The sequence below is a fragment of the Scophthalmus maximus genome, chromosome 1 (assembly GCF_022379125.1).
Source record: "Scophthalmus maximus strain ysfricsl-2021 chromosome 1, ASM2237912v1, whole genome shotgun sequence".
NCBI classification, from domain to species: Eukaryota; Metazoa; Chordata; class Actinopteri; order Pleuronectiformes; family Scophthalmidae; genus Scophthalmus; species Scophthalmus maximus.
The window spans coordinates 15,282,098-15,306,443 of record NC_061515.1 but is presented as its reverse complement, the minus strand read 5'-3'; the positions used below and the strand labels follow the sequence as shown (position 1 = coordinate 15,306,443).

Genomic DNA, 24,346 nt, shown 5'->3' with positions numbered 1-24,346 from the left:
AGTCACAACAGACTGTAAAGTTGCTCTCTAACAGGAACGGGCCAGTAAGGAGTTACAAGTACAGATTCATGTTAAGATGTAAGTGGCTGGAACACAAAGCCACGTGAGGGACATTGACAATGTGGCAGGGAGATGTTGGAGACAAGCTGACGGGGGAAAGGGCGAGCAAAAGGTGGGTAAGGTTGAAGGAGGGAGAATAGGCTGTGATGTTAGGTTGATTCCATCGCAATGAATATGTTTCTTCACAAAGGCCTACAGCAATGGCCTCTGTCAGACTCCAAACAATGGGGAAGTATTGAGTCGGTGTCAACAACTAAAGTTCAAACTTCTGACATGACATATATATTGTTTTTGATCAGACGACAATGGCCATGAAGGAGATCCAGACATTGTTCAGATAAACAAAGGTGTGTTAAAAGATATGCATGAATCGAACGGTGACCTTTTGCCACTTGGATTTGAAATAACAATTGGCGTTGGTCTTTTAGATCTGAATCTGTCTGAGGTCACATACAACTGATTACTGTGAGAATCTTTACAGTCGTACTGTTGAAAGAATACACGCAAACAATAACTAGATGCATTGCTCAGATGTGTCCACTCTTCTTACAGCATGTTTGCCATTATTTTTCATATTACAATCTTTGTGACACTGTGCCTAATCCAACTGTAAGAGATGCAACTGACAGACAAATATTTTTTTTAAAGGATAAAATACAGTGTGTTGAAAGATTTGCATTTACCAAGTCACTGGAGACTGTATGCAATGCTAGATAATGTATTACAAAACCAGTGACACCACATACCTCTTCTGACAGGATGGGGAAACAGTACAAGAATGCTCATCCCTTCATCAGCAGCTACTGTGCAGTATTTCTTTTGAGAAGGGTCAGTAATCAGGTAATCGACTACACCATAAAATGTCAAACTGTTGGGATGACTGACATGTGTATCCCCGGAGGCTTTGCTGCTTGAATAGCCAAGAATGTCCCAAGAGCTTCGTGAAGATAATATGCTCTTTTGAAAAACCATGAGACCTGTCATCAAGATTCAAAGTCACACAGTTGAACGTGGCTTGTTTTGCGTAAAAAGGGGCTAAAACCTCACGCAATGTTCTTTTGTCTCAACCACTTATTACCTGCCTCTGTGTTATGGAACTTACATCACCCACCACACCGATTCATTCGAATTCCTGCCAGGGAGCAGGTTAGCTTCACGGCATATGTGGCCATTGTAAGTGACCCAGAGTTAAGCAGAACTGGCTTTTTGAAACCAAAAACACTGAGTTTCATTCAACTCTGAGGGAACAACTCGGAGCTTTCACTAAACCTGCTCTCTGAAACAGGCCCCAGGTGGGATTGTCGTAACACGTATCTTGCCAATAGTGAAATATTTCCATTTACTGTGAAGCTTTATTACACAGCAATATAGATAAAAAATTACTGTAGAAGCTGAAGGGGTTTTAGAACCCTCAACCAAACTTGAAAACCCTGTTTCGCTTTGCAGCTTTGACACAGCGACAGCAATTATGCCTCAAACAATGAAGCCGTATGTGTGACAAAAAAATTTCAGAAATCTTGAAAACCTGTTTTTGTTTTGCAGGTGGTTTGTCGTCACTGCTTAAAAACCCACTGTTACAGCCAAAGCCTCTCATGTGGGGCTGAAGAACTGACAGTCTGGGAAGCCGGAGGTAAACATGATTGGCATTTGTTAACTTCTATACTTGCATATTTAAAAAAAAAATTTTTTTCCTTAACCTAACAATTCAATAACTTAAATGTATAGTAGTGTTATTGCATTTCAGTTTCAATATTTTTAATTTATTTGTAATGGTTCTTCATATAATCTCCGTTGTTTGAATTAAGTTTGGTCCACGACACTGCAAGGATGAAGGGCTACATTTTACTTGTGGTGGTCCTGGCAGTTTCCTCTGCACTTTTCCTCGGCCCAGTAAGAGTTTTTTTTTATTATTGTTGTCCTTATATACTGATAAATGATTATACCATCATAAACTAAATTTTTTAAGTGTTTAATTAGTAATTTAATGTTTATGGAAAATTAGACATCACACAGTTGAAATACAAGTAGCGTTGAACATTGACCAAGTTGTATTTACTTCATTATATTCAAAATGTAATTCAAAGTGTTAAAATCCCTGTTTTTTCAGGAGGAACAAGACACAGAGGGTAAGTTGTTTTATTTGTTATTTATCATTTTATTTTCGAAAATCTATTTTAAAGTTAATAATTTTTACCTGACTAACTTTACTTTTCATGTAGATTTTGTAGACTGTGGTGAAGCCAAGAACATTGATGAAATAAACAAAGGTAAGATAAAATATATTCATAACATTGAAGGAAACCTTTGGGTATATTTGTCAATCAATTTGGCTCAGTGGGCAACCAGGGTCAGTAAATAATTACGTAACACAAAATAAATGTTTTCTGCTTGATCGTAGTAGATACAAGACATGATGATATTCTGGAGGTGAGTTTAACATTTTTTTTTCTTTAAAGATTAATACGTTTGTATGAATTCATTTCTTGTGTGACCCAAAATATTTTTTTCCAATAGCCACAAAACACGCAAAATAGTGTCGTTATTCAAGATGACTTCCTGTGGACATCCCCAGTAGCATATGTTTTGGAAAATGACCTCGGTAAATATTAAATGTTTTTCCGTGATAACCCTGAATGCTATATGGTAGGGAGGACGACACTAATGAAATTTGTTCCGCAGGTGGAAGTTACAATATACACTAACGTTCAAAAGTATTTTTGAAAGAAAAGCACTTTTTTTCAATGAGGATAACATTAAATTAATCAGAAATACAGTCTAGACATTGTTAATGTGGTAAATGACTATTCTAGCTGGAAACGGCAGATTTTTAATGGAATACCTATATAGGTGTACAGAGGTGCATTTCCAGCAACCATCACTCCAGTGTTCTAATGGTACATTGTGTTAGCTAATCGTGTTAAAAGGCTAGTTGATGATTAGAAAACCCTTGTGCAATTATGTTAGATTAGAGAAGCTGTTAAACTGGCCTTCTTTTGAGCTAGTTGAGTATCTGGAGCATCAGTATTTGTGGGTTCTATTATACTCTCAAAATGGCCAGAAAAAGAGAACTTTCTTCTGAAACTCGACAGTCTATTCTTTTTCTGAGAAATGAAGGCTATTCCATACGAGAAATTGCCAAGAAACTGAAGATTTCCTACAAACGGTGTGTACTACTCCCTTCAGAGAACAGCACAAACGGGCTCTAACCAGAATAGAAAGAGAAGTGGGAGGCCCCGGTGCATAACTGAGCAAGAGGACAAGTACATTAGAGTCTCTAGTTTGAGAAATAGACGCCTCACAGGTCCTCTGTGAACCTGCAGTTCAGTAAGCATCGATCGGCAGGAGGCTGTTGCTACATAGTAAAAACATGGCATCGGAAAGAAATCCAGAAACAGCTACTTGACTCCACCCGTCCACCCGAGCACAAGGAATTTGTGAAAGCAGTGTCTTAAAGCAATGTAGGCTGATTGAGCAAATATACCACAATCAGTGGCATTTACATTGTCATTTCTTTCTTTTTACCCATAACGCAATTCCCCTGACAAATGGAAGAGCTCAATGCTAAAGGAGTCATCCTGAAGGCCTTTGACCAGTTCAGGTTGAAAACATGCATTGACTTCAAACAAAGAGACTCTGAAGACTATTACATCTCTGTCCAAAAGTTAAACGGGTATGTATTGGATTTTTTCCACCTTCCACCTTTGACAATCAATAACATAACTTATTAAGAGTTGAGTTAAATGTAAGAATTCTTTGCTTTTCTCCACTTTATATTGTGGTAAAGTGAAGATCTTTGAGTTCTTGGTCTTTTACTCAAAACAACAAAATGCCATATCTTTGATTTCAGACCAGGTGTCTGTTGTTTGCCTCAAGAATGCAATCCGCCAACAATGCCTATGACCACACCTCATTTTAAGACATTATATTGATAAATCATGAGTGCAGGCAGGTTTGAAACCAGGGGGGACACTTGCATCACTTTTTGACACATTTGTGTCAGTTGTGAGAATCCTTGAGGTAAATGTGATAAAAAAAAAAAATGTAAAGAATAATTTTACATCCATGTCTTTGGGTCTTCTTCACTGTGTTAGCTGTGTTTGTTTTTTCCCACCACTTGCTGACATTTCTATTAAAAAAACATTAAAAATATAAATGACAAATTAACTGATGCATGAAATAAATTATTACTATATGGACATATACATTATAATAACTTAGCTGCAACTCCAACTTCTAACATCATTTTAATTAAATTTTTTCAAAATTGAACTTTGGTAATTTTTATCTAAAGCGCTAATCCAAAGGGATGATTCATTATCACAGTTGGCTGCTGGTGAGTTAGATGAATGATATTTTAACAAAATATATTACCACTTTGTACTCAGACATCAACTCCCTGTGCTACTGAATGATGCACATAGTTGGCCCATCACCAGTCAGATCAATTTATGTTATCAAGCAGTGCTCTTTCAGCACTGAGACTGAAGTTAAATTTATCAAATCTCCCAAATTTAAAGCATGAAGGTATAATAATTCTGGCCAACCCAGACAGGTAAAATACGTAAAGGTGTAATTGCGACGTCTACTTACAAGTCATTTTCCCCTTTAGATGTTTCTCTTATGTTGGACGACTTATGAGTGGACAGCCAGTCTCCATCGGGAAATACTGCGATGAAATTTCCACTGTCGAGCATGAGTTTCTCCATGCTCTTGGCTTCTACCACGAACAGAACAGATATGACAGGGATGAGCATGTAACCATTGCTTATGAGAACATCCAAGAAGGTTTGTATTACTTGTATTATAATATTCCCATAAATTAACTAATCAACTATTTACTACTCAAATTATGAAAATTATATCATGTAAAAACTAACTTTTTCTAAAGACTAATTGGTGAGTCATTATATGCTCCTTTTTTCAATAGTTTTCAATACAATATACTGTAATTGATGGTTTGCTTTTAATATGTCATTTAGGATTTGTGGATAATTTCATAAAAGTTAGAAGTGAAGAAAGCACCACTATGGGAGTTCCATATGACTACTGGTCAGTGATGCACTACGGCCCAAATGCATTCAGCAATGGCAACGGGTCCACAATCATGACCAAAGACGAACAGTACCAGGGTGTGATTGGTCAGAGACGGGACATGAGTCCCTGGGATGTTCTGGAGCTAAACCGTCGCTACAAATGCAGTAAGTACTTGGAGTTTAAGTATCTACTATATGTTATGGGGTTGTTTGTTTAATGAATAAAATCATCCACAAAAACACTATTATCCAAAAAAGGATTTGCTGGCAATATTGTAGTTGAATTTTTCCAACTCATTTTTACATGCATCTTAGAAATGCAATTATGAGGTTTCGGCAACCAAAACTGAATGAATTCTGTTGGTGCGTTAGATGAGAAGGTGCAAACATCTAGCCTGACTAACAAAATCTACCGCTGACGCTCACTACTTACCACTACACGTCCATTTGGTTAATCAGCATAAAAAACTGAATGCAGAGACAACCATTTGCCACTTTCCAGATGCATGTGTGCAATTTTGTTACTCGACCAGTAATTTCCTTGGTGCTCCACTGGTTCTCCAGCAACTGGTCAGACCTGATGAACAGCGAAGACGTTTCTGTCAAGGTATAAAGGAATGGTCTCCTTTGAGATGGCTCCAAAATAACCTGAGCAGCAGCGAAGCGTCTGCCGGATGTCTCTCCGTTATTAACACATTCATGAACAACACTGAGTTTTAGTGCCAGCAACAATATACTATAAAGTATAGCACATAAGAGGCTGTGGTGACAGGCTTAGTTGCAGCAAGCAAATTGCATTGGCGTAATGGTGATAAGTGATATACCATCAAGCTGCACATTTGCAATTATATGCTGTTACTTGCTGTCAGTTTGTAGCCACATAGCTGTGAATGACACGGCGATTGTGAGGCCAATATGAGACACGTGTTATTCCAAGCCTGCAGGACAAGGCTGAACAAGTTGTGGGTTACTAAAAGTAGGGTATATATATTATATTATTATTATAATATAATACAGGTGTTGATTGTGCAGTAGAGGTCTTGAGATAATTAAAAAATGACAAATGAACCCTAGATAATCTTGAATATGAAGATAATGTTATGCAGATCCAAATAAACCACTCCCGACAAAAACAGACACCTGACTTTTAGCTATAGCACACTGATCACATATTTATCTTCTATAGCACTGGAGACACCAATATCTCCAAGTCAGTTAATCATCCTAAATTCTGTGTTCTTCATTCACCTCCACAGGTTCAACCGTTGCATTTAATATGTACTGCGGCTTCTCTGAAAGCGATTGTCAAATGACCCGCTGTTCACGGAAGGGCAATGACTGGAAAAGGGTAACATATGCTTACGGGGGTCCTAGGTCCGACCACACCAGTCTACCCACTGGCAGTACTTATGGAGGTAAGAGTTCAAAATTTGCAAATTCTCCACATCTAGACTCCATATTTAAATGTTTCTTTTAAGAGGGACATGTTTTTTACGTTACCTGGCTTAATTTTCATTAATTTTGGACAACAACATTCCAGATCAAACTATAGGTTACTTCATGCATGCTAGCACAGCAAAAGGTACGGAGGGAGACTCCGCCTGGCTGGAGACCAAGCGGATGATGCCAACCAGGGAGTGTCACGTCCAGTGTCTCCAGTTCTACTATTATCACAGTGGGAATGAGTCTGACATACTTAACATTTGGATCAGGGAGTTTCATGATGAACGGGACTTCACAGGAACCCGCCGCCTGATGGGACAGATCACAGGTAATGTCAGATTGTACTATTATCAGCATCATCTGCTCTAAATGGTACTAGGACTCAGATGCACCATGAATGTGTGACATTTCCTTCCTCCAGGTCCACAAACATCTCACTGGCAGATCCATCATGTTTCCCTGAATGCCAAAAAGGACTTCCAGGTGGAATTTGAGGCTCGTAAAGGAGCGGGGAAGTCCTCAGGCGGCTTCTCAATTGATGACATCAATCTGTCTGAGATCGAGTGTCCACATGTTACCATACAGTTCAATGATTTTGAAGAGCTTTTAAGCAGCAGTAGCTATAATACCGTGTTAAACAGCCCGCGTCAGTACTCCAGAGGAGGCTACTCTTACCGTGTCAGCGTAGTGTTGTTCAAGACGTTTGCTGGAGCGTTCGTACAACTCTTGTCAGGTAAAAATGATGATCAGCTGGAATGGCCTTGCCCATATAGGCAGGTGACTATGCATTTGGTGGACCAAACACCCAACATCAAGATGCACATGACAATGCAAAGGAGTTTTACCACTGACCCAACCACAATCAACAGTCAAGGTAAATTCAAAAAGAGCATTAAGAAATCCCTTTAACAAAATAACGATCTATTGAAAGAAAAAGATGTAGTTACCACTATATGCCATGGTGTATTGTGTCTGGTTTTGTATTTCTATGCTTTCTGTAAACAGGTTTTAACTTTTGGGACGATCCTCGTAAGATTGGAAATCCATTCAAAGATGAGAATAATCAGACGGTCTATGGCGGACCTAGATATGGCCCAAAATATTTTGCACGTTTGGAAACTTTGAAATCCAGAAGCTTCCTGAAGGGAGGGAGTGCCGTATTCACCTTCACCTTCGAAGGCAGGTTGACAATGAACATGTTTGAATTATTTAAATCACTTCACTCCTGAGTAGAAGTTTTGTTGCATAACGTTTTTTTTTCTTTTTCTAGATCTCAATCTCCTAATTAATAAAAGTGCTCTACCGTGTCCTCAAATTGCACCAGTGAAGATCGCCTATCCTCCCAAAGATCTGGATAGTGGCCCATGCTCACCGAGGTAGGGCATTAAGTTATTTTATGGCACCGAATGAATGTCTCTTTGTAAAACAAAGTTTAAAGAATGGTGTCGAATTTTTCATGAAGCCTTTCAAATGATGCTATGCCTTTTACAGGATCCCATCCACCACCAGACCACCTCAGACAAAAACAACTCCTATAACAGCACTTCCTAAAACTACTGATGACGACAGGTATTCAGATTTACTCATAGGTTTTAAAGTTGTTGAAATTAGCTAGAAGCCTAATTTGATGTGGTTGAAGCCAATCAACCACTTCCATAAATCAGTCTGTAGTTTGTATTAAGCAAGACAATTAAATAAATTGGTAAACAAAGAAGGCTGCATTAAGGGAATATACATTCCAATGCAATTTAGAATATGCTGTTAACCGCTGCCATAAACCATGACAGCTGGTGCTACAGCTAGTTTTGAACTGAGCCTCATAGGATAGTACAGTGGATCAAAATTCAACTGCTTATTATTCTATTTAATTCATTATTTTCTTTCCTTTATAGCATTTTTGGCTTCTCTCCTGCCATGGTGGCTTCTCCTGTCCTCACCCTCCTGCTTGCACTGATGCTTTTAATACTGTGATGTGCATCTGCTCATATTAGCATCCATGCACACATGGACCGAACCAGCTTTTTGTCTCGGTGGATTCTTTTCCTTTTAAAAAAAAAAATGAGGCTGCAGAGGGTAGTGAACAGTTGGGAGACAATGAACGGGCATATGTAGTTTTACTGTATGATTGATAATAGCATTGTTGAAGAAATGACTTATAAAGTAATTAGCATTTTGTGGTGGGATCATATTTCTTGTAATATATTTCTAGCATTTAGCATACCATTTATGGATTATTCCTGAAAATATGTTCATGGGTTTGTGGTATTTGATGCAATACAGAATTTCTTTAAGGCAAATAAATAAAACACAAAAGCATATTTTTGCATCTTTAAACTTTCTGACTCTGTTCTTCTATTTTAATATCAATTGTGTTCTTAAACAATTTTAAACTTGTTTTAATGAAAGAGGTAATAATTATGGATACTCAGCCCTGATACTTGACTCTTACAACTGATCCAATTCTGCGTTTGATATTATTGTAGGAATAAAAAGGAGGACAATACAATAAGAAGATTCCTTGTACTTACTTTGTTTTGCCACTGGAAGGCAGCAGGATCCAGCTGTAAAAAAAATCAGTTGTTTGTCACCTTTTGAAGATGAACTGATGAATCTGTAAAGAATTGTTGCTTATTAATACATTCAGGAGATAACACAGATTCCCATTAACTGGCAGCACGTTTACATCTGCCTGAGGCATAGAAGCCCAGTGTTCATTAACTGTAATTTTAGCTCTGGGTTGAGTCTCTACTCTGCTACTACATGCTCCATGCTCTCCTGCTAATTGCTAGCTGCCTGGTATTGGGAGTTTGGCAGGTAGCTCTCAGTGACATTGTCAGAGCCTTTTTGCTGAAATGGCTACCTGCTGCTGTCAAGAGCAATTGTGGATTCATCACTTTCAGACCCCTTTCACGCCAACAGACATTTAATCTATTATTAGTTTAAAAAATATTGATTACACCAGTGATAAACTGTCGTGACCTGGTGCCGCAGATTGTGGCATTTTGTGAACTGCATTATACTGTGGTGGTACTGTGGAAAACACATCAGCATTTCTCTGTCACTGTTGCATAGGTTACACAGGGCAACTGGATTGTTTCACAGATAATCAAGTTGTCTGTGCTTTGCACAAGTAATCCCAACATCTAGTTTTACAAAAACGTAATCACATTTATTTCAATCCTCCATAATCATCACCATATATTATACTTAACCACTTACTTTGATTTTCACATCACATGTTCTCATGCATCACCTGATGTCCACTGACGTACATCTCTCTAACTTGTGGGTATATCCAATACACCATAAAGGAAAGACATTTGTGCTACAGTGTGTAGGCATGGCTTGGCCAGTCCTGGCTCCTTGGTAGTTGTCTTTGTCTCTCTCTGTCCCAGAAATCAGTTGTACAGTAAGAGAGTCTCTGAATCCAATTTCTAAAACTTAGTGAAGGTTCCTGTGTGTCTCTGTGCTGGTCCAAGCTGTGCGAGATGCTCCAGACAAGCCCCGCAACTCTAGCCAATGGTGACACCAAAACCACACTGGAACTTGTTCTTGCGATGGTTAAGGAAAGCCCCGAGAGCCAGTGTGAGAGGCAGGGGCACCAGTTTCTTTTCAAGGGTCGCCCCTACTACCCAATTACTGTCAACTGTACCTGTGGCGAGGAAAGGGAAAAGGGTAACAATTAAAAGGGAAAATATATATTTACTAATGTTCAAACATTAACATGTGTGATAGTTATATACATGTATGATTTCATAGTGCATTTACCTTTAAAGAGGAGGTTAGCTTTGGGAAGGTCCAGCTGGTAACCAAAGGACGTTGTGGTGTCTTGCATCCTCGTGCTGGCTTCAAATTCAACTCCTATCTGCAGCTGTTTTAGGACGCAGAAGTTAAAGGGCTATGAATTTAAAGGGCTATGCCTTGAAAAAAGAGCTTTTTTCAAGGCTCTTAACACAATATTCCTGTGAACATTGAAATAAGTTTTTGTCAATATATTTATTTCTCCCATTGTGGTCCTCAGGAGACTACAGTCAAGAGAAGGGGGACAAAATGCACAGACCTGGTTTAGTTTGAGTTAGACATCAAGTGGGCATCTTCCAATTTAAGCTAGTTCTTTAAAGTACAAATAACTCGTACTTGTGTTTCTCTGGAGTGAGACTACACAATGAATTGGGTACCAACACAGAGAGGGGATTTTGTACTAGAAAGGGATTTAAATCCAATACACATTTTGTAAATTCAGCTACTATTTCTTTGCGGTCTGCTAGCTGTCGTTTCTGAGTAAAAAAAATCAGGGTTATTTTGTGCAGCCCTGGCTCTGTAAATTGAAAACCAATAAAAAAGGTGCGAACAGCACCACACAGCACTGTGTGCAATGCGAAAACATCACTGCTCGACGCCTTAAGAGATGTGCTAGCAACAGACGCTACAACTCAGGGGTTATGGCCTTGTGGTTAGCCCCCACGCCTCCCACACCCCAGGCTGTGGGTCCGAGCCCCGACCAATGCGGTCAAAAAACAACAACAATCTTTCTCCAAAATCGCTTTAAGCCACAACATAACCTTTAGTTGAATTTTCAAATTACTTTTTGCACACAAAAAGGCCTGTGGATGGTGTCCCTCCCATCTCTTACATTGAAAGCAATTCAGGTAAGGACTTCTTCACAGCCAGTATAGACAGGCAGATTAATTACAGCAACTGAAAAGTGTAAGTGTATACATGGGTGAGTAAGTATTGTTCTATAACACCTGAATTTCAGCCAAAAAACTGCTATAGGTGTTTTGGCAGACAAACCATTACTGATGCACAAAAATACACACACTTTTGCTAATATGAGTTACCTGGTCGTTGGCTTTGTGATAGTATGTAGCATGAGCTCCTGCACCTCCCAAAGTCAAAGTAGCAATGAAGTTTTCACCTGAGGGGGAAACAAAAGACCTGTACATCAATCACTTTGATAAAACAATGAGTTGGAATTGGGCACCACTTTACTTATCTAAATCCTGTCCATACCGCAGAAAATCTCCAACAATGGATATTTTGAAAATTATTAGGTCAATGTTAAATTAAAACATTAACAGATCAAGTTAGAAAAACATGATCAAGCAGTTTTACAGTGCATGGTTCAATAAGCTCAGATTTTACCTGTGTATCTACCCAACAGGGAGGTGACGGTTCCCTCTTCCCCTGGTCTTCTGTGGTACACTAGCTCACCACCAAGGGCCAACGCTGGTGTGATAGACTGGAGATAGTGGGTCACCAAAATGCCTGAAAGAAAGTAGTAAAAGACCTTTGATTATACTGTATATGCATTTTTTTGTTTGTTTTTCATTTAACCACTAATGAACAAACGATATCACCTCTGACTGCATTGTTATTTGTTATTAATTTCACACACACAACAAAAAAATCCACCACTGTTCTCACTCAACAAACTCATCTATTGAACTTGTCAGAGGGAATTACTAACATATGCAACAAAGCCTCCACTATAATTGTGGAAATAATCATACCAGATCCAACAAGCACGTCTGGATTTCCAAACGTCACAGCAGAGGTGAAGTCTTCACCCCGATACTCCAAGTCACACTGCCAATTCACAAACTTATGCTGCTGAGTCTACAACATAGGAAGAGCAGAAGAAAAAAAAGGTCAGAGAACAAAATGACAATGTTAGAGAAATTCAAAATACTGAAAATAGGCCTGAGTAGACCACAACTGAAAGGCTGTTCCCTCTACAAGTCTACAAACCTGGAGGGCTATTTTGGAGCGCACAGCAGTTGTAAGCTGGTGGATGATCTGGGCATTGAGACTGCCAGTATTGTCCATATCTCCAACCATGACTGGGAATGACTAGAGGGAAGAAGATACACCATTGTAAGCTTAGAGTGATGTGGGTGACATTTGAAACCTTGCAACAGTATAGAGCCTTAGGCTGTGTAGCTTCCTGAATATCAGTGTAAATGTTGTTGAGCTACATTTATCTGTCCCATGCTACATGTGCGACAACGCAAAAAAACAACTAACTGGAATATGCTTTAATCAATAACAGTGAAGACAAAGCAGGTAAAGAAATAATCGTGCCTAACTAACCAATAAAAGGCAAAGTATCAAAACTATTACTTATTTAGACTCATGTAGCAAATGATAAACAACAAAAACATCAGAAAATAGTATGTCTTCTTTCATGAACAGGAAGATTTAAGACCAAAATTTCCAAATGTCAACATTTATCGTGGGTTTTGATGAGGATGACAGGGAAATGATCCTTACCTCTGCGGGTCCAATCTGTTTACTGCCTACGTAGGTGGAACCAAATCGATAACCAGAATCAGCCTGGGTACTGAGGGTAATGGTGTGGCTGACCTGGAAGTGGTTACTCAGGCCCTTGTTGACCAGTAACCGCACCCCTTCCATCTGCAGAGGGAACACCTCTAAAATAGAAGAGCAAGAACAAAAGAAAAAAAAAATCAATCTTTGAGACAATTATTTAAGCCCACACCAATATGACAATAATGACACTGTTATCACAATAACATGAATATCATTTACAAGTTAAACAAATGTGATTTACAACAAGAACATAAATTGCTCGATGCACTCGGCGTCACAATTCAGCAACTGATTTTCTAACCTTTACATTTGCGGTGGCACTCCTCATATGTGCCTGGGTTCGGGAGTGGGGAGTCGGCCTCCGACGTCTGCTGGCCAGATCCCGATGTCGGAGGGACAGAAGACACTGAGGGCATGGTGAACCCTGGAGGGACGGACACCAATCCCGGGACCCCTTGACCAGCTCCAGCCGCAGATGATGCAGCTGGAGCTGGACTGGGGGAGGCGGCAGCCAACACACTGCCCATACTCTGATGCTATAACAGACTGAGGGGGGAGAGAGAGAGAGAGAGAGAACAAATCATTTATTTGTTGTATCATTGTATACGGCTGCAACTAACGATTATTTCCCATAATCGATTAATCTGTATATTATTTTCCTGATCAATCGATTAGTTGTTTGGTCCATAGAATGTCTTAAAATGTTGAAAATTGTCGATTGTGTTTCACAAAACCCCAAGATGATGTTTTGTTCACACACCAAAGATATTCAGTTTACTGTCGTAGAGGATGAAAGAAACCAGAAAATATTCACATTTTTAGAAGCTGAAATCACAGAATTTTTTCCTTAAAAACGACTTGAGCCGATTACTCGATTATCAAAATAGTTGGCGATTCATTTAGTAGCCGATTACTAATAGATTACCTGTTGCAGCTGTACCAGTGTCGTTTAATCACAACTCAGAGCTGCTGACTATTATGGTAATCCCTGCGAGTAAAACTGAAAAAAGTTATTTGACAATCATGACTTATCATGTGATGACGTTACAAGCTCTCACAGTTTACCAAATGCACCTGGACCCACCTGACCTGACTCCCAAAACGTCAGAGCTGCCTGCAACTAACTGTCCTCCTGTCCGTGGCAGCAACACTACACAGATTGGTTGTAGCTAAGGCCCAAATGTATATATAATGTGTGACTGTGTGACACATATTACGTTGTAAGACCTGCGACCTGTCGTGGTAGCCACAAATACACATAGAACTGCAACTTCTGGTTTACGACAGACGATATTTGAAAAACAAGCCGTCAGCCGGCACACAACTATCCGGGAGCAGTGTTCATCCTGTGGCTAATGCAGGCTAGCACGTTTGGTTGGACCGTTGGCTAGCTAGCTAGCTAGCTAGCTGGCTGGCTGGCTGGCTGGCTGGCTGGCTAGGTAGGTAGCCATGTGGAGCCAACCACGAGATCTATCCGTCTACACGAGGGAGACACGGTAGTTGTGAGCACAATGGCCGGCGAGCGGACACCAAAAATAACCCTCTCCATTCAACAGTGCTCGTGCCATTTCATGGTTTAGCTACTCACGCTAACGTTCTGGGGTCCGCGGGGGAAGTGAGTCGAACGCCGGTAAAGTTGACGACAGCGTCCGCGACGCCGGACAGTTGACAGGTGTCCGCCCATTTCCCGCGGCGTGTGCACTGATTGGCTAATGTACGTACAGTTTCAACTGCTATTGGCTGAAAGTGCACCTGGAACCGCCCGCTTCCGGTGGCGTACGACGTGGTTCATTCGCTGAACATTCGTTTCATTCGACATCCAACTGAATGACATTCCAAGGGTACACCCCGTAGACATGTATGTGGAGAAAAGTCAATACAACAATATGAGAATATTCATAACATCTAATACGTATTGAAATATATTTTATAAGAAGTTAAGAATCCATGCGGTTCAGGCAGATAAAAAAACAATCTGAATCATCCTTCACAATGCCCATGGATACAATTATCGTGTGACATATGGTGTAAATAGTAAAATGTCATAGTCCAACTCATGCAAATGAACAGAAAGATTGCTGGTTTCAAACTAAATCTAGTCTCCTGGAATCCTGTGAAAAACCTTGACCAACCCCAAAACCTGAGGCATGAACCTAGAAGTGAAGAAAAGCAGTTGAAGATTTTCTGCTGACTGCTACTCTGCTGTGTGGCAGGGAATTGGCTGCCTCTAAACTGCAGTGCAGAAGTTTCATTTTTATGTTTGGATTCATATCTTCCTATCCTGTGTTCTGTACAAAATTCTCCACGCTGCATCGACAAGCCCACAAACAATCCAAATGAACAAGGAGTCCTGCAACAGATGGCAAGGCCCCAACAAAGCTCCGATCATCATGGGAGTCGGTCTGGGATTACATGGCGACAGACCAAATCCGCCAATGAACTGCAGAAAGTTCTCAAAAATGCTTGGAACATTCTACTTGTCAAGTTCCTTGAAAACACTTGTATGTGACAAACTGGTGCTGTTTTCAAGGTCACACCAAAAGATTGTTTGACCCAATTGTATTGATTTTTCTCCTGCATAAATTCTAAAACTTGCACATTTTCTCTTGCATAACCAATTACTCCGTGGTAGATTATTTCCATTTTCACAGTCCTTTATATTCACATATTTTATCTTGTTTTCATTGCTGCTCTTCTTCTTGTACTTACATAACTTGTTTATTTATTTTTTTGTTGTTATGCATCAAAACACCAAAGTAAATTACTTGTATGGGGCATTGCATTTGTCCAAAAGGATCCTCAGTTTACTCTAAGTGCCCAATACGCTTGCTAATCCAATCGCCACTTAAAAAAACAATGTAACAAAGTTTAGACAGATTAAAAACATAAACAGACAAAAACAAAAGAAGCAGGAAGTGTCATTCAGTTGGACTTTTAATTCATTCGAGGAGCTGGCATTGACAAACTTCAGGTAAGTCTTGGTTGTCTGGTCTCTCTGCTTTACAAAACATCTGGTCATCAATTCATGAAGGTGTTTCTTTCTCCACAATGCAGTCACGGGAAAAAATGGCTGCAGGCTAGAAACCCACTTGGAAAAACGTCTCAATTATTCTTTTTCTATCACGTGAAATTATTGATTCAAGCATTGCCTGCACATTTGCTATAAACAGCACTGCCACACATGAAGAAATGTTGGAGCTTATTACTACTTTGGATTCTTTTGGAGAGGGCACATGTGGGTCCCTTCCCTGCTGGTGCTTGGTGATACTGCAATAATCAGCCAAATATGCAACAAAATACTGTACGTCTGCTAGAAATTTCAGAGTAGATGTCAAGAAAGTCAAAGGTTGTAATATTTCCGACCACAAGAGCAACTCTAGTTGGTCAGAGTTGCAATAAGACAAATGTCATGGTTACAACTGGGGGAAACTAAAAATCATTTTAGAGCATAACTGTGCTTTTAAAATTGACATGAAACTGTTTTACCGACGACAAAACGCCGGGGCAAAGTAAAGGTTAGTTAGACATTTGACTAAGGCACTTTGTAGGGGAGAATGCACACCAACTAAACTAAGAAGCCTGAAAATGTTGGCCGATTTCAACTAAGGCTGGTCATCTTGTTTTGTTTATTGCCGATAACCTCTCGCCCTGAGAATATGCTCCCCAGTGCATTTGCTTTTAAGGGATTTGAAAGATTCTTCACAATTCATTACGGACTTACAAAAAGTACTAGTGTCAATGACTTTACACCATAACATCCAAATACCATAATTCTGTAGTAAACACTTGAAAGCAAGAGCACGAAAGTAGCCCTCTGAAACATCCTTCAGAACAACATGGTCATTTTGGCGCCTGAAGCCTTTTATATATATATAAACTTATGAAATTATTTATCTTTCCCTGAATCTTTGGTTCCCTTCTTAAAAGCAGAAATTTTGGTTTACCTACGACTGCGTTTGCAATCTGCCTCATTTTACAGCTGCATTCCCACTCAACAAAACACAAAAATGAAGTTGTAGTAGGAAAAAGTTTTTCAAAGCAATGGGAATGATGGTCCTAAAAATGACTACACTCAGTGGCCACATAATCAGATCCAACTTTTAGTTTATGCAAATATTTTCCCAATATTTCAAGAGTAACACGTGCAAACATGGTCCAAATATTTAGTGGTTCGGAACAAAAAGTCACAATGGGGGAAGAAATGTGATCTTAAGTGACTTTGCTGTGGAATGATTGTTGGTGCTGTTTCTCCTGGGATTTTCTGACTAATGTGCATCCCTCTGTGGCCACAGTCTACCCATCTACTAATGGCTATTTCCATCAGGATAACATCCCGATGAGTCTCCTTCCAATGGCCCCCAAAGTCTAACAGGAAAACCATTGGTGATGGAGGACCTTCGAGGTGAGCGGACAAATCTGCAGCAACTGCGTGACGCTATCCTGTCACCATGAGGTAGTCTCTGTTAGGAATGTTTCTAGCACCTTGTTGAAACAACGCGACATTCCGAATTCAGTCTGTTGTGGTGCTGGTGGTTGGACCTAATAAAGTGGCCACTGAGTAGACTTTTGTGCAGTTTTCCTTTAAACGATATGCTCAAAAGGCACATTGCATGTAGTTAATGTGTACATCAGGAATGTCAACCGAGTTCTAGCCCTTAAGTTCACCTTTCGTTTCACGTTTTTATATTACAACTTCCATCTATTGTAAAGAGTGGCTGTGCAGTGACACGTACAAAGACCGCCTTTGGCAGTGTGGCAGAAAGTTAAATTGGCAGTTTTCTGTGTGGTACAGACCGGTTCAATAGCGTATGCGCAGACAGAACTTGAGTTTGCTATAAATCAAAAGAAATATTAACTAAGCCATTCTGATTGCAAAGTGGGAAATAAAAATCTTCACTTGGGAGTCTTGATGCATAGATGGTATTGTGTGATGACTGCCAGGTGCCACGTTTTCCCCCCTGAAAAAACAAACCAGAAAAGCAGAGTTTGAATTCCTGACAGCAAAGGCGTGAACCAGTCATGACTTTAACAAACCTGCAGAGCTGACAGCTGGCCATGTGCTGATCAGCTCTGTTCAATTCTACGTTGCCTGCTGCAGTGCAGCCTGAGGAGGACAACCCATAAGCCTTTCACCTTTAAATCCTGTACAACTTCAGTTAATCTCCTCGATGGAAGAGGATTCTGTCCATTAGCAAGGTTGATAGTATTTGCTCTTCTTCAAGCTAGACACCTCGACGAATACACTTTACTAATGCATAAACTCACTGACCCAGACCATGGAAATAAAAGGTTTCTCTGATTTACCTGTGCAATTATTCAATGACTTTAACTCATGTACTTTGACCTATATCTTGTTAAGCTTCCAAGTCAAAGCCTCAAAAGGCAACATGAAGCTGAGCAGTGAAATAAATAACAAGAATGTGCCCCTTGTTAATTGGCCACACCTTAACACAGCCACAGCAAGGGAAGAGCAATAACCCTCAATCATTTTGGGTCAGATGGACAATTGAACATGCAGCTGTAAAGTAAACTGTGTTTACAAGGTGTTAAAAAAGAGCAAGTAAACAATTCTCAATTAACCAACAATTAAACTTATTTTGCTTTGTTTATAAAAACTGACCATTCGTTCAGGCTGCTCCCAGTTCCTCGTTTTTGGCTCTTCCGTCACCGTCATCGTCATCTGGGTCAACGGAGTGAAACTCTGCCACGTACAGGCTCTTATCGATGCTGCTGGGTATGGGCTTAATGTCAGTGACCAGTTGATCCTCTATAGTTTTCAGGTTGTAGCGGTCTTCTGAAGTTATCAGATTGATGGCCAGACCCAGGTGACCAAAACGTCCTGAGAGAGAAGAGAGAGTGTTGTAGTATGGATGTGACCTCAAAGTGGCAAATAAAGATTTTGGAGAGAATTTGACAATTTATAAACAGGTCAATCTTCACCTGATCTGCCGATGCGGTGCAGGTAGGTCTCTGCATTTTTGGGGAAGTCAAAATTGATGACCACGTTTACTGCCTGGATGTCGATTCCCCGAGTGAAAAGGTCTTCAAGGAAAGATGCGCATTAGTTTCCCTACTGACCATTAATGATTTAATTGTCCACTTTATATTTCAAAATGCAGAACTCTGTTCACATACCTGTGCAGACCAGGTTTCTGCACAATCCATTCCTGAAGTCGTGGAACACACGGTTCCTGTATTCCTGCATCATCTTTGCATGGATGTAGAAGCATGAATAGCCCAGCTGGGTGATTTTCTTAGCCAGAAGCTCAACTCTTTGGGTAGAGTTACAGAAGATGATCGACTGATTGATCTGAAGCTGAAATAGAAATACAGACACAACTTTTCATTACTAAAGGAACGAACTCTGGAAATTCTTTAGTCTTTACACTTTGTCTCAGGATTCATGCGGCCAAAGCTACAGTTTATGACCACACGAGTTTCCATTGTTCATCTGAGACCATACAATCTTCTCATATCCTGTTGTTTCTTTGATGTAATTGTGAATCTTTTTTTATTTAATTTAAATCATTTATTATTCATTACAATAATTTTTATTTTAATTTTAAATATGCTCACTTCACAGGATTCGAGTGACTCGATGCCAGACTGAAAACCAAGTAGCTTTTTTAAAGCTCTAAGCATCCAGCTGGTAAGCGCTGACCACTCACTTTAGAAAATAGCGTGTTGAGACAGTGGACCTTCTGCCTTTCATTCACATAGGCATAGTACTGTGTGATGCCCTTCAGGGTGAGTTCCTCCATCAGGTTGATCTCATATGGCTTCTGCAGGTGTTTGTTCTGGAGAAGACATTGACAGTGTATTATTAAGAGTAAACAAGTTCCTTTTTTTTTTTACCTCTTTGTTTTTTAAGTTCTCACCATGAATTTTTGCACACTGATGGGGAAGGTGGCAGAGTAAAGCAGGATCTGACGGTGCTTTGGCAGGAAGCTGATAATATCTTCAATCAGGACTATGAAGTCCTGGGACAGCAATTTATCTGCCTGAATAAAGGGATGTTCAAATAAAGAGTGACAAAAATGTGGTACACTGCAGACCAACTTTATGAACACAGTCAATAGCCCCGAGAGCCAAACCTACCTCATCCATCACCATAATGTGGGTCTTATCCACAACTGCCACACCCTTCTTAATCAGGTCAAGAATCCTGCCCGGTGTTGCGATCACTACATGCACTGTTATGATCGGAGGAGACACAAAAAGCACATCACAACCAGTTCTACTGAAGACAGCCTTGTGTTTCTGGGCAGTGCTCAAATGCTAAGACAAGCTTATAAATTCAATTTCTGTAGAAATTGAAATGTAAAAAGAAGCATTGACTGCATGCGTACAAGAGTCAAAATCTTCTTTATGGAAACACCTTTATTGTCTTTAAGATTAATGGAATGACAAATACCTATCTCCTCAAGGCGCATGATGTCATCCCTCAAGTTAGTGCCACCCGTGGTCGCCATAACCTTGACGCCCCCGAGGTGCTTGCTGAGCTGAATGCTGATCTGGCTCATCTGCAGGGCCAACTCTCTGGTCGGCACCATCACCATGGCTGGAGTGAGACAGAAATGGCAAGGGCTTATGAAATGCAAGGGTGGATGAGATGCACAGAGAAATAACTTGATGCTCACTATCAATTATTTTGACTATGTATATCCGGACCTAAATAAAAAAAAACCTTTGCACCAAGAAATTAGTAGAGTAAAATGCTGCATCGATCTTGGTGTTGTCCATATGCTCCACAGACTGGGGCGGAAAAAAGTGGTTCTTGACATTCCTGACAATTCTGCCAGTTAGAACTGGGTTTATTGTTTGAATATTCCTTTAATGTCTGTAATCATACAAAATCTGGTTCATAATGAGCACCATCAGACAGAGGACATAAATTACTCACCCTGGATGTGATCTTTCTTCAGGTCTATCCTCTCCAGCATGGGGATGAGGTAGGCTCCACTTTTTCCTGTACCATTCTTGGCCCGAGCCAAAATGTCTCTGCCTGACAGAGCAATGGGGATGCTTTCCTCCTTTTTTTGCAGACAGACAAAACCATCAGTACAACCGGCAAGGTTCACTGGACATGAAAAGACTTACATGGAAAAAGGTAAAATAATTATCGGAGTACAACATGCAAAAAACTCCCGGCCCTTTCGAATTCAGAATATGACTGCAAATTGCACACCAAAGTATTACAATTTGCACAACAGGGAAGAGCAAAACTAATATGTTCTTAAGTCAGGGTAAATTTAGCATGAACCTGCAACAATTCAGGTTCCAATAAGATTGAATCATGATCTGAATTAACATTATGTAACATACAGAGTGACGTAAACGCATTGTTTCACGGGTTTTTGTAAGTGAAGTATCAAAACCAAGCTAAATTTACATTAAAGGGATGAACGTGAATTGAAATAGCTTTATTAACCTGGATAGGGGAGGGTTTCTCCCATCCCATCTCAAAGATTCCCATTAGAAGTTCCCGCTTTAGGCAGTAGTCTTCAAATTCGTTCCCCTTAGTTGATGTCACATCCTGGGAGAAAAAGAGCAGTTTAACAGCAGCTCGATGTTGCAGCTTTGAAAGGCAACATACATTCAGCAACTCTAAAACATTTGGAATTTAGCAGAAAATGTAGGATGGGTCTCAGAGTTATGAATAAATCTATGTATTATGCTAGTATACTAGTAATGACCTTACCGATGTTTTCATTCTGGTGTCTTTTGCGGGAAGTTCCAGGCACTTCTTCCAGTCATCACCAAACCTTAAGGTAAGAATTTGCACTTTCAAATTTAAATACATCACAGAATAACATACAGGTTGACTACAGAGGGCTCTGAAATATATTTGAGGTGCAAATCCAGAGCCTTTCCCTGTAGATTAAACACATCGTGATGCTGGCTTGGATTCTTTCACAAGTAATGGGACTTCTGTATGTACCATGTCCCATGAAGTTCAAAACAGTAGAAAAGACTGTTACCAGCCAAAGAGAAGATTTTTGCCATTTAGTCATTTATGAAATTTTAATAGCAATATAAATGATGGGATTCACTGAAAATTCTGGGATAATTTCAGAGATTCACTTCTTAGTTCCCTGTTGTTTAAATTGGTTTTGTTGCCTTGAATGGAAATTTTAATATTTTTCAGATTATTGTATCCAGTCAGTGTGAGAAGTAATACTTGCGAAGTGATCAGAATAATTATTTCAACACAGAAGCAAGACAGTATGTGGAAACAGTATCTTACTTGATGCCCCCACTGTTCTGAGGAACGCTGCTCCTTTTCTGGGGGGCACAGGACTGTTGGGAAGTTGAAAGTAGTCCTGGCTGTGGCACCGCTGGCCTGGTCTGTCCTCTGAACTGTCCATTTGCTGCTTTATTCAATGGAATCATTGGTGCTGGGTTTGCCGTTCTTGCTGTAGCCATGTTTTCTAGAAATTTTCCTTCCAGTGGAAAATTGATATTTACCCTTTATTTCCCTTATAGGTTTTGTTTAATGCACCCTTGTGTAAAAAAAAAAAGTAAAAGCTGAAAAAATAAAAACTTTTTCACCTCTTTTCTTTTTGAAAAAATGTTCTGTGTACACAATCTGACGTTCAGACCTCTTGTGTATGAATTCTGTCTATGTACAAGACAACTCTCCAAAAAAGGGAGAAACTAACAATTCATTTGAATAAATAAATCAAATATGTGACCAAAACATAAACTCTCATTTTTCTTTCTCAACGTACACTTATCCCTGCTGCAATGAGAATCCTGAGCTTTCTTTACGTATCCTTCGTGTATCTTGGCTTTCTAAGTCCAAGTGCTGCGTTTGTACATTCACAATGGCCAATATAAAAAATATGACAACCCTTTGTCACGTCTCAGACTAATGCGATTTGCTCCTATGACATCATGAGGTCTTCGCCGAAGCTAAACAGTGGCTCAAAAGGTCATACAGGCACTCTTTTTCTTTGACATCGACAGTCCCCTTTGGTTATCTTGTTCGCGTCCTTCTGCAGAGAGAGCGCGGAGGTGGCAGTCTGCAAGGTGCTGTGAGCGTTGCGGATCGGCCAGAAAAAGAATCCAGGTTACCTGTGGGGCAAGAAACAATCGTTGGTGGTCAATTCAGAGCACCAACAAACTAATGTGTTTTCACTCCTGTGATCAAAGGCACACACAGTCCTGTGATCTCATCGCAAAAAAATTTTTGACTTCCCCTCAGAATAACATCTCTGAATTAAAGCAGACACAGAGGCGAGACACTGAGTTACTTTGAGACCAAATTTGAAAATACATAACCGGACCGAGTCCAGCACCCGGAAAGACGAGCACCAGTACCGACTCCTAAAGGGACAATAAAGGAACACTTTCATCACAACAAGGCCCGGAACCATTCGCTGTAAAGACAAAAAAAAACGGAGTTCTCGCCGGACTCTCCACGACTCGTGCACTACTCTACAAAAAGACACTTGACGTCGCTGACGTACATTTCAATTGTGTGTGTGCTCCCAGTGACTTCCTTCGATTGTCACAACACAAACAACGCCACGTTTGACAAAACCACCGAATCGGTCAGCAACAATAGCGACACCGCAAAACTAGCTTTACGCGTCAATTGGAGAACAAAAAACCCTGCACCCATATAACGAGAGCACGTGCGAAGCAGAGTGGTAAAAGAAATTGAGTAGTTCACATTTTAATTGTTTACATGAAATGACTATTAAACATTGTTCGCGGTGGCTTTGTTGTGATGCCAAAGCTACGAGCTAGCATCGAGCTAACGAAAGAACAGTCGCGAGGTTTATAAAAAAAAAAAAAAAAAAAAAAATCAACCGAGTTATGTGGAAAGTTAGATTGGCAATTATTTCTCCGTGTCGAGGGAAGTGACCCACCCGGGGTGTTGTTCCGTGTGACTATTCTTCCGACAGCACTTTAACTGCGTATTTGCAGATTTGTCCCCGTGAGAAGTTTAACTGGCAGCGTTAAAACTTTACGCTTAGCAACGTGGCTTCTGCCGTCGAGCTAACGAGCTAACGTGAGTTCTTCCTCTTCCTGTTGCCGAGCGGCTCCAGTCGAAGCTGTTCGGACGACGTGCGCGACGCAACCCCGCATCTCCCGCAACCGCTCGGCTCGCACCTGTTACCTGGAAACTTTTTTTATTGAATCCGACCGTACTAAGTTAGCACAAATACTGTTAGCTTAGCCACAAACGGCACAGTTAATCGATACACTTGAGAAATGACTCTTTACCCGGCCGGAGGTCGATGTTAGCTTCACTTCGCCACATCCACCCAAAGTCTTCGCCGTTGCGCCGCAACTCGGTGTGATATCGGTTGTTTGATTTAAGTTTGGTTGAACACTCGTCGTTTTCGTTAAATCCAGTCTTTTGTCTCCTCTTTTAGAATATTGTCAATTCAATATGGCCGCGCGCGTTTTGTGGGCTGGTCGCTCGCTCCAAATGAAAGTGCGGCCGACCAATCACAGCTCTGCTT

General features: G+C 40.2%; 3 protein-coding genes across 6 annotated transcripts; 1 reads left to right on the top strand and 2 right to left on the bottom strand.

Moving 5' to 3' along the window:
• The first annotated feature begins 1,596 nt into the window (after nt 1-1,596).
• LOC118312654 (meprin A subunit beta) lies at nt 1,597-8,870 on the top strand. Of its 2 annotated transcripts, none has more exons than XM_035637450.2 (16): nt 1,597-1,690; nt 1,866-1,950; nt 2,168-2,186; nt 2,280-2,327; nt 2,462-2,487; nt 2,575-2,659; nt 3,613-3,730; nt 4,670-4,845; nt 5,040-5,258; nt 6,350-6,508; nt 6,634-6,864; nt 6,958-7,410; nt 7,542-7,715; nt 7,807-7,912; nt 8,028-8,105; nt 8,429-8,870. In XM_035637450.2, exons 2-16 carry the CDS (start codon nt 1,888-1,890, stop codon nt 8,505-8,507), a joined length of 2,034 nt encoding a protein of 677 aa, XP_035493343.2. In that variant the 5' UTR covers nt 1,597-1,690; nt 1,866-1,887; the 3' UTR covers nt 8,508-8,870. The 2 variants fall into 2 exon arrangements, with proteins under 2 accessions (XP_035493343.2, XP_035493336.2); XM_035637443.2 differs by having other exon boundaries at nt 2,459-2,487.
• An 810-nt stretch (nt 8,871-9,680) lies between these two features.
• tomm40 (translocase of outer mitochondrial membrane 40 homolog (yeast)) lies at nt 9,681-14,598 on the bottom strand. Of its 2 annotated transcripts, none has more exons than XM_035637533.2 (9): nt 14,458-14,598; nt 13,171-13,415; nt 12,810-12,970; nt 12,288-12,389; nt 12,050-12,155; nt 11,682-11,804; nt 11,378-11,454; nt 10,305-10,407; nt 9,681-10,188 (listed from the first exon to the last, which is right to left on the bottom strand). In XM_035637533.2, exons 2-9 carry the CDS (start codon nt 13,394-13,396, stop codon nt 10,049-10,051), a joined length of 1,038 nt encoding a protein of 345 aa, XP_035493426.1. In that variant the 5' UTR covers nt 13,397-13,415; nt 14,458-14,598; the 3' UTR covers nt 9,681-10,048. The 2 variants fall into 2 exon arrangements, with proteins under 2 accessions (XP_035493426.1, XP_035493434.1); XM_035637541.2 differs by lacking the exon at nt 14,458-14,598 and adding an exon at nt 13,795-14,438.
• Nucleotides 14,599-15,785: 1,187 nt separating this feature from the next.
• Nucleotides 15,786-24,269, bottom strand: ddx61 (DEAD (Asp-Glu-Ala-Asp) box helicase 61). Of its 2 annotated transcripts, none has more exons than XM_035637513.2 (13): nt 24,105-24,269; nt 22,117-22,946; nt 21,571-21,634; nt 21,301-21,405; nt 20,773-20,902; nt 20,284-20,430; nt 19,968-20,062; nt 19,748-19,870; nt 19,538-19,666; nt 19,005-19,185; nt 18,810-18,911; nt 18,490-18,708; nt 15,786-17,827 (listed from the first exon to the last, which is right to left on the bottom strand). In XM_035637513.2, the coding sequence occupies exons 2-12, from the start codon at nt 22,293-22,295 to the stop codon at nt 18,497-18,499; spliced, it is 1,467 nt and encodes a 488-aa protein (XP_035493406.1). In that variant the 5' UTR covers nt 22,296-22,946; nt 24,105-24,269; the 3' UTR covers nt 15,786-17,827; nt 18,490-18,496. The 2 variants fall into 2 exon arrangements, with proteins under 2 accessions (XP_035493406.1, XP_035493415.1); XM_035637522.2 differs by lacking the exon at nt 24,105-24,269 and adding an exon at nt 23,747-24,001.
• Between the last annotated feature and the right edge of the window lie 77 nt (nt 24,270-24,346).

Coding starts and splice junctions, on each gene's coding strand:
- LOC118312654 (XM_035637443.2), top strand. CDS start 1,888: ATGAAGGGCTACATTTTACTTGTGGTGGTCCTGGCAGTTTCCTCTGCA. Junction 6,509..6,633: donor CACTGGCAGTACTTATGGAG/GTAAGAGTTCAA, acceptor ACAACATTCCAG/ATCAAACTATAGGTTACTTC. Junction 7,913..8,027: donor AGTGGCCCATGCTCACCGAG/GTAGGGCATTAA, acceptor TGCCTTTTACAG/GATCCCATCCACCACCAGAC.
- tomm40 (XM_035637533.2), bottom strand. CDS start 13,396: ATGGGCAGTGTGTTGGCTGCCGCCTCCCCCAGTCCAGCTCCAGCTGCA. Junction 12,390..12,809: donor AACAGATTGGACCCGCAGAG/GTAAGGATCATT, acceptor TCTTCCCTCTAG/TCATTCCCAGTCATGGTTGG. Junction 10,408..11,377: donor ATCACAAAGCCAACGACCAG/GTAACTCATATT, acceptor GTCCTAAAACAG/CTGCAGATAGGAGTTGAATT.
- ddx61 (XM_035637513.2), bottom strand. CDS start 22,295: ATGGCTACAGCAAGAACGGCAAACCCAGCACCAATGATTCCATTGAAT. Junction 20,431..20,772: donor GAAGAAAGATCACATCCAGG/GTGAGTAATTTA, acceptor GTCTCACTCCAG/CCATGGTGATGGTGCCGACC. Junction 18,912..19,004: donor CAGAAACCTGGTCTGCACAG/GTATGTGAACAG, acceptor CTTTCCTTGAAG/ACCTTTTCACTCGGGGAATC.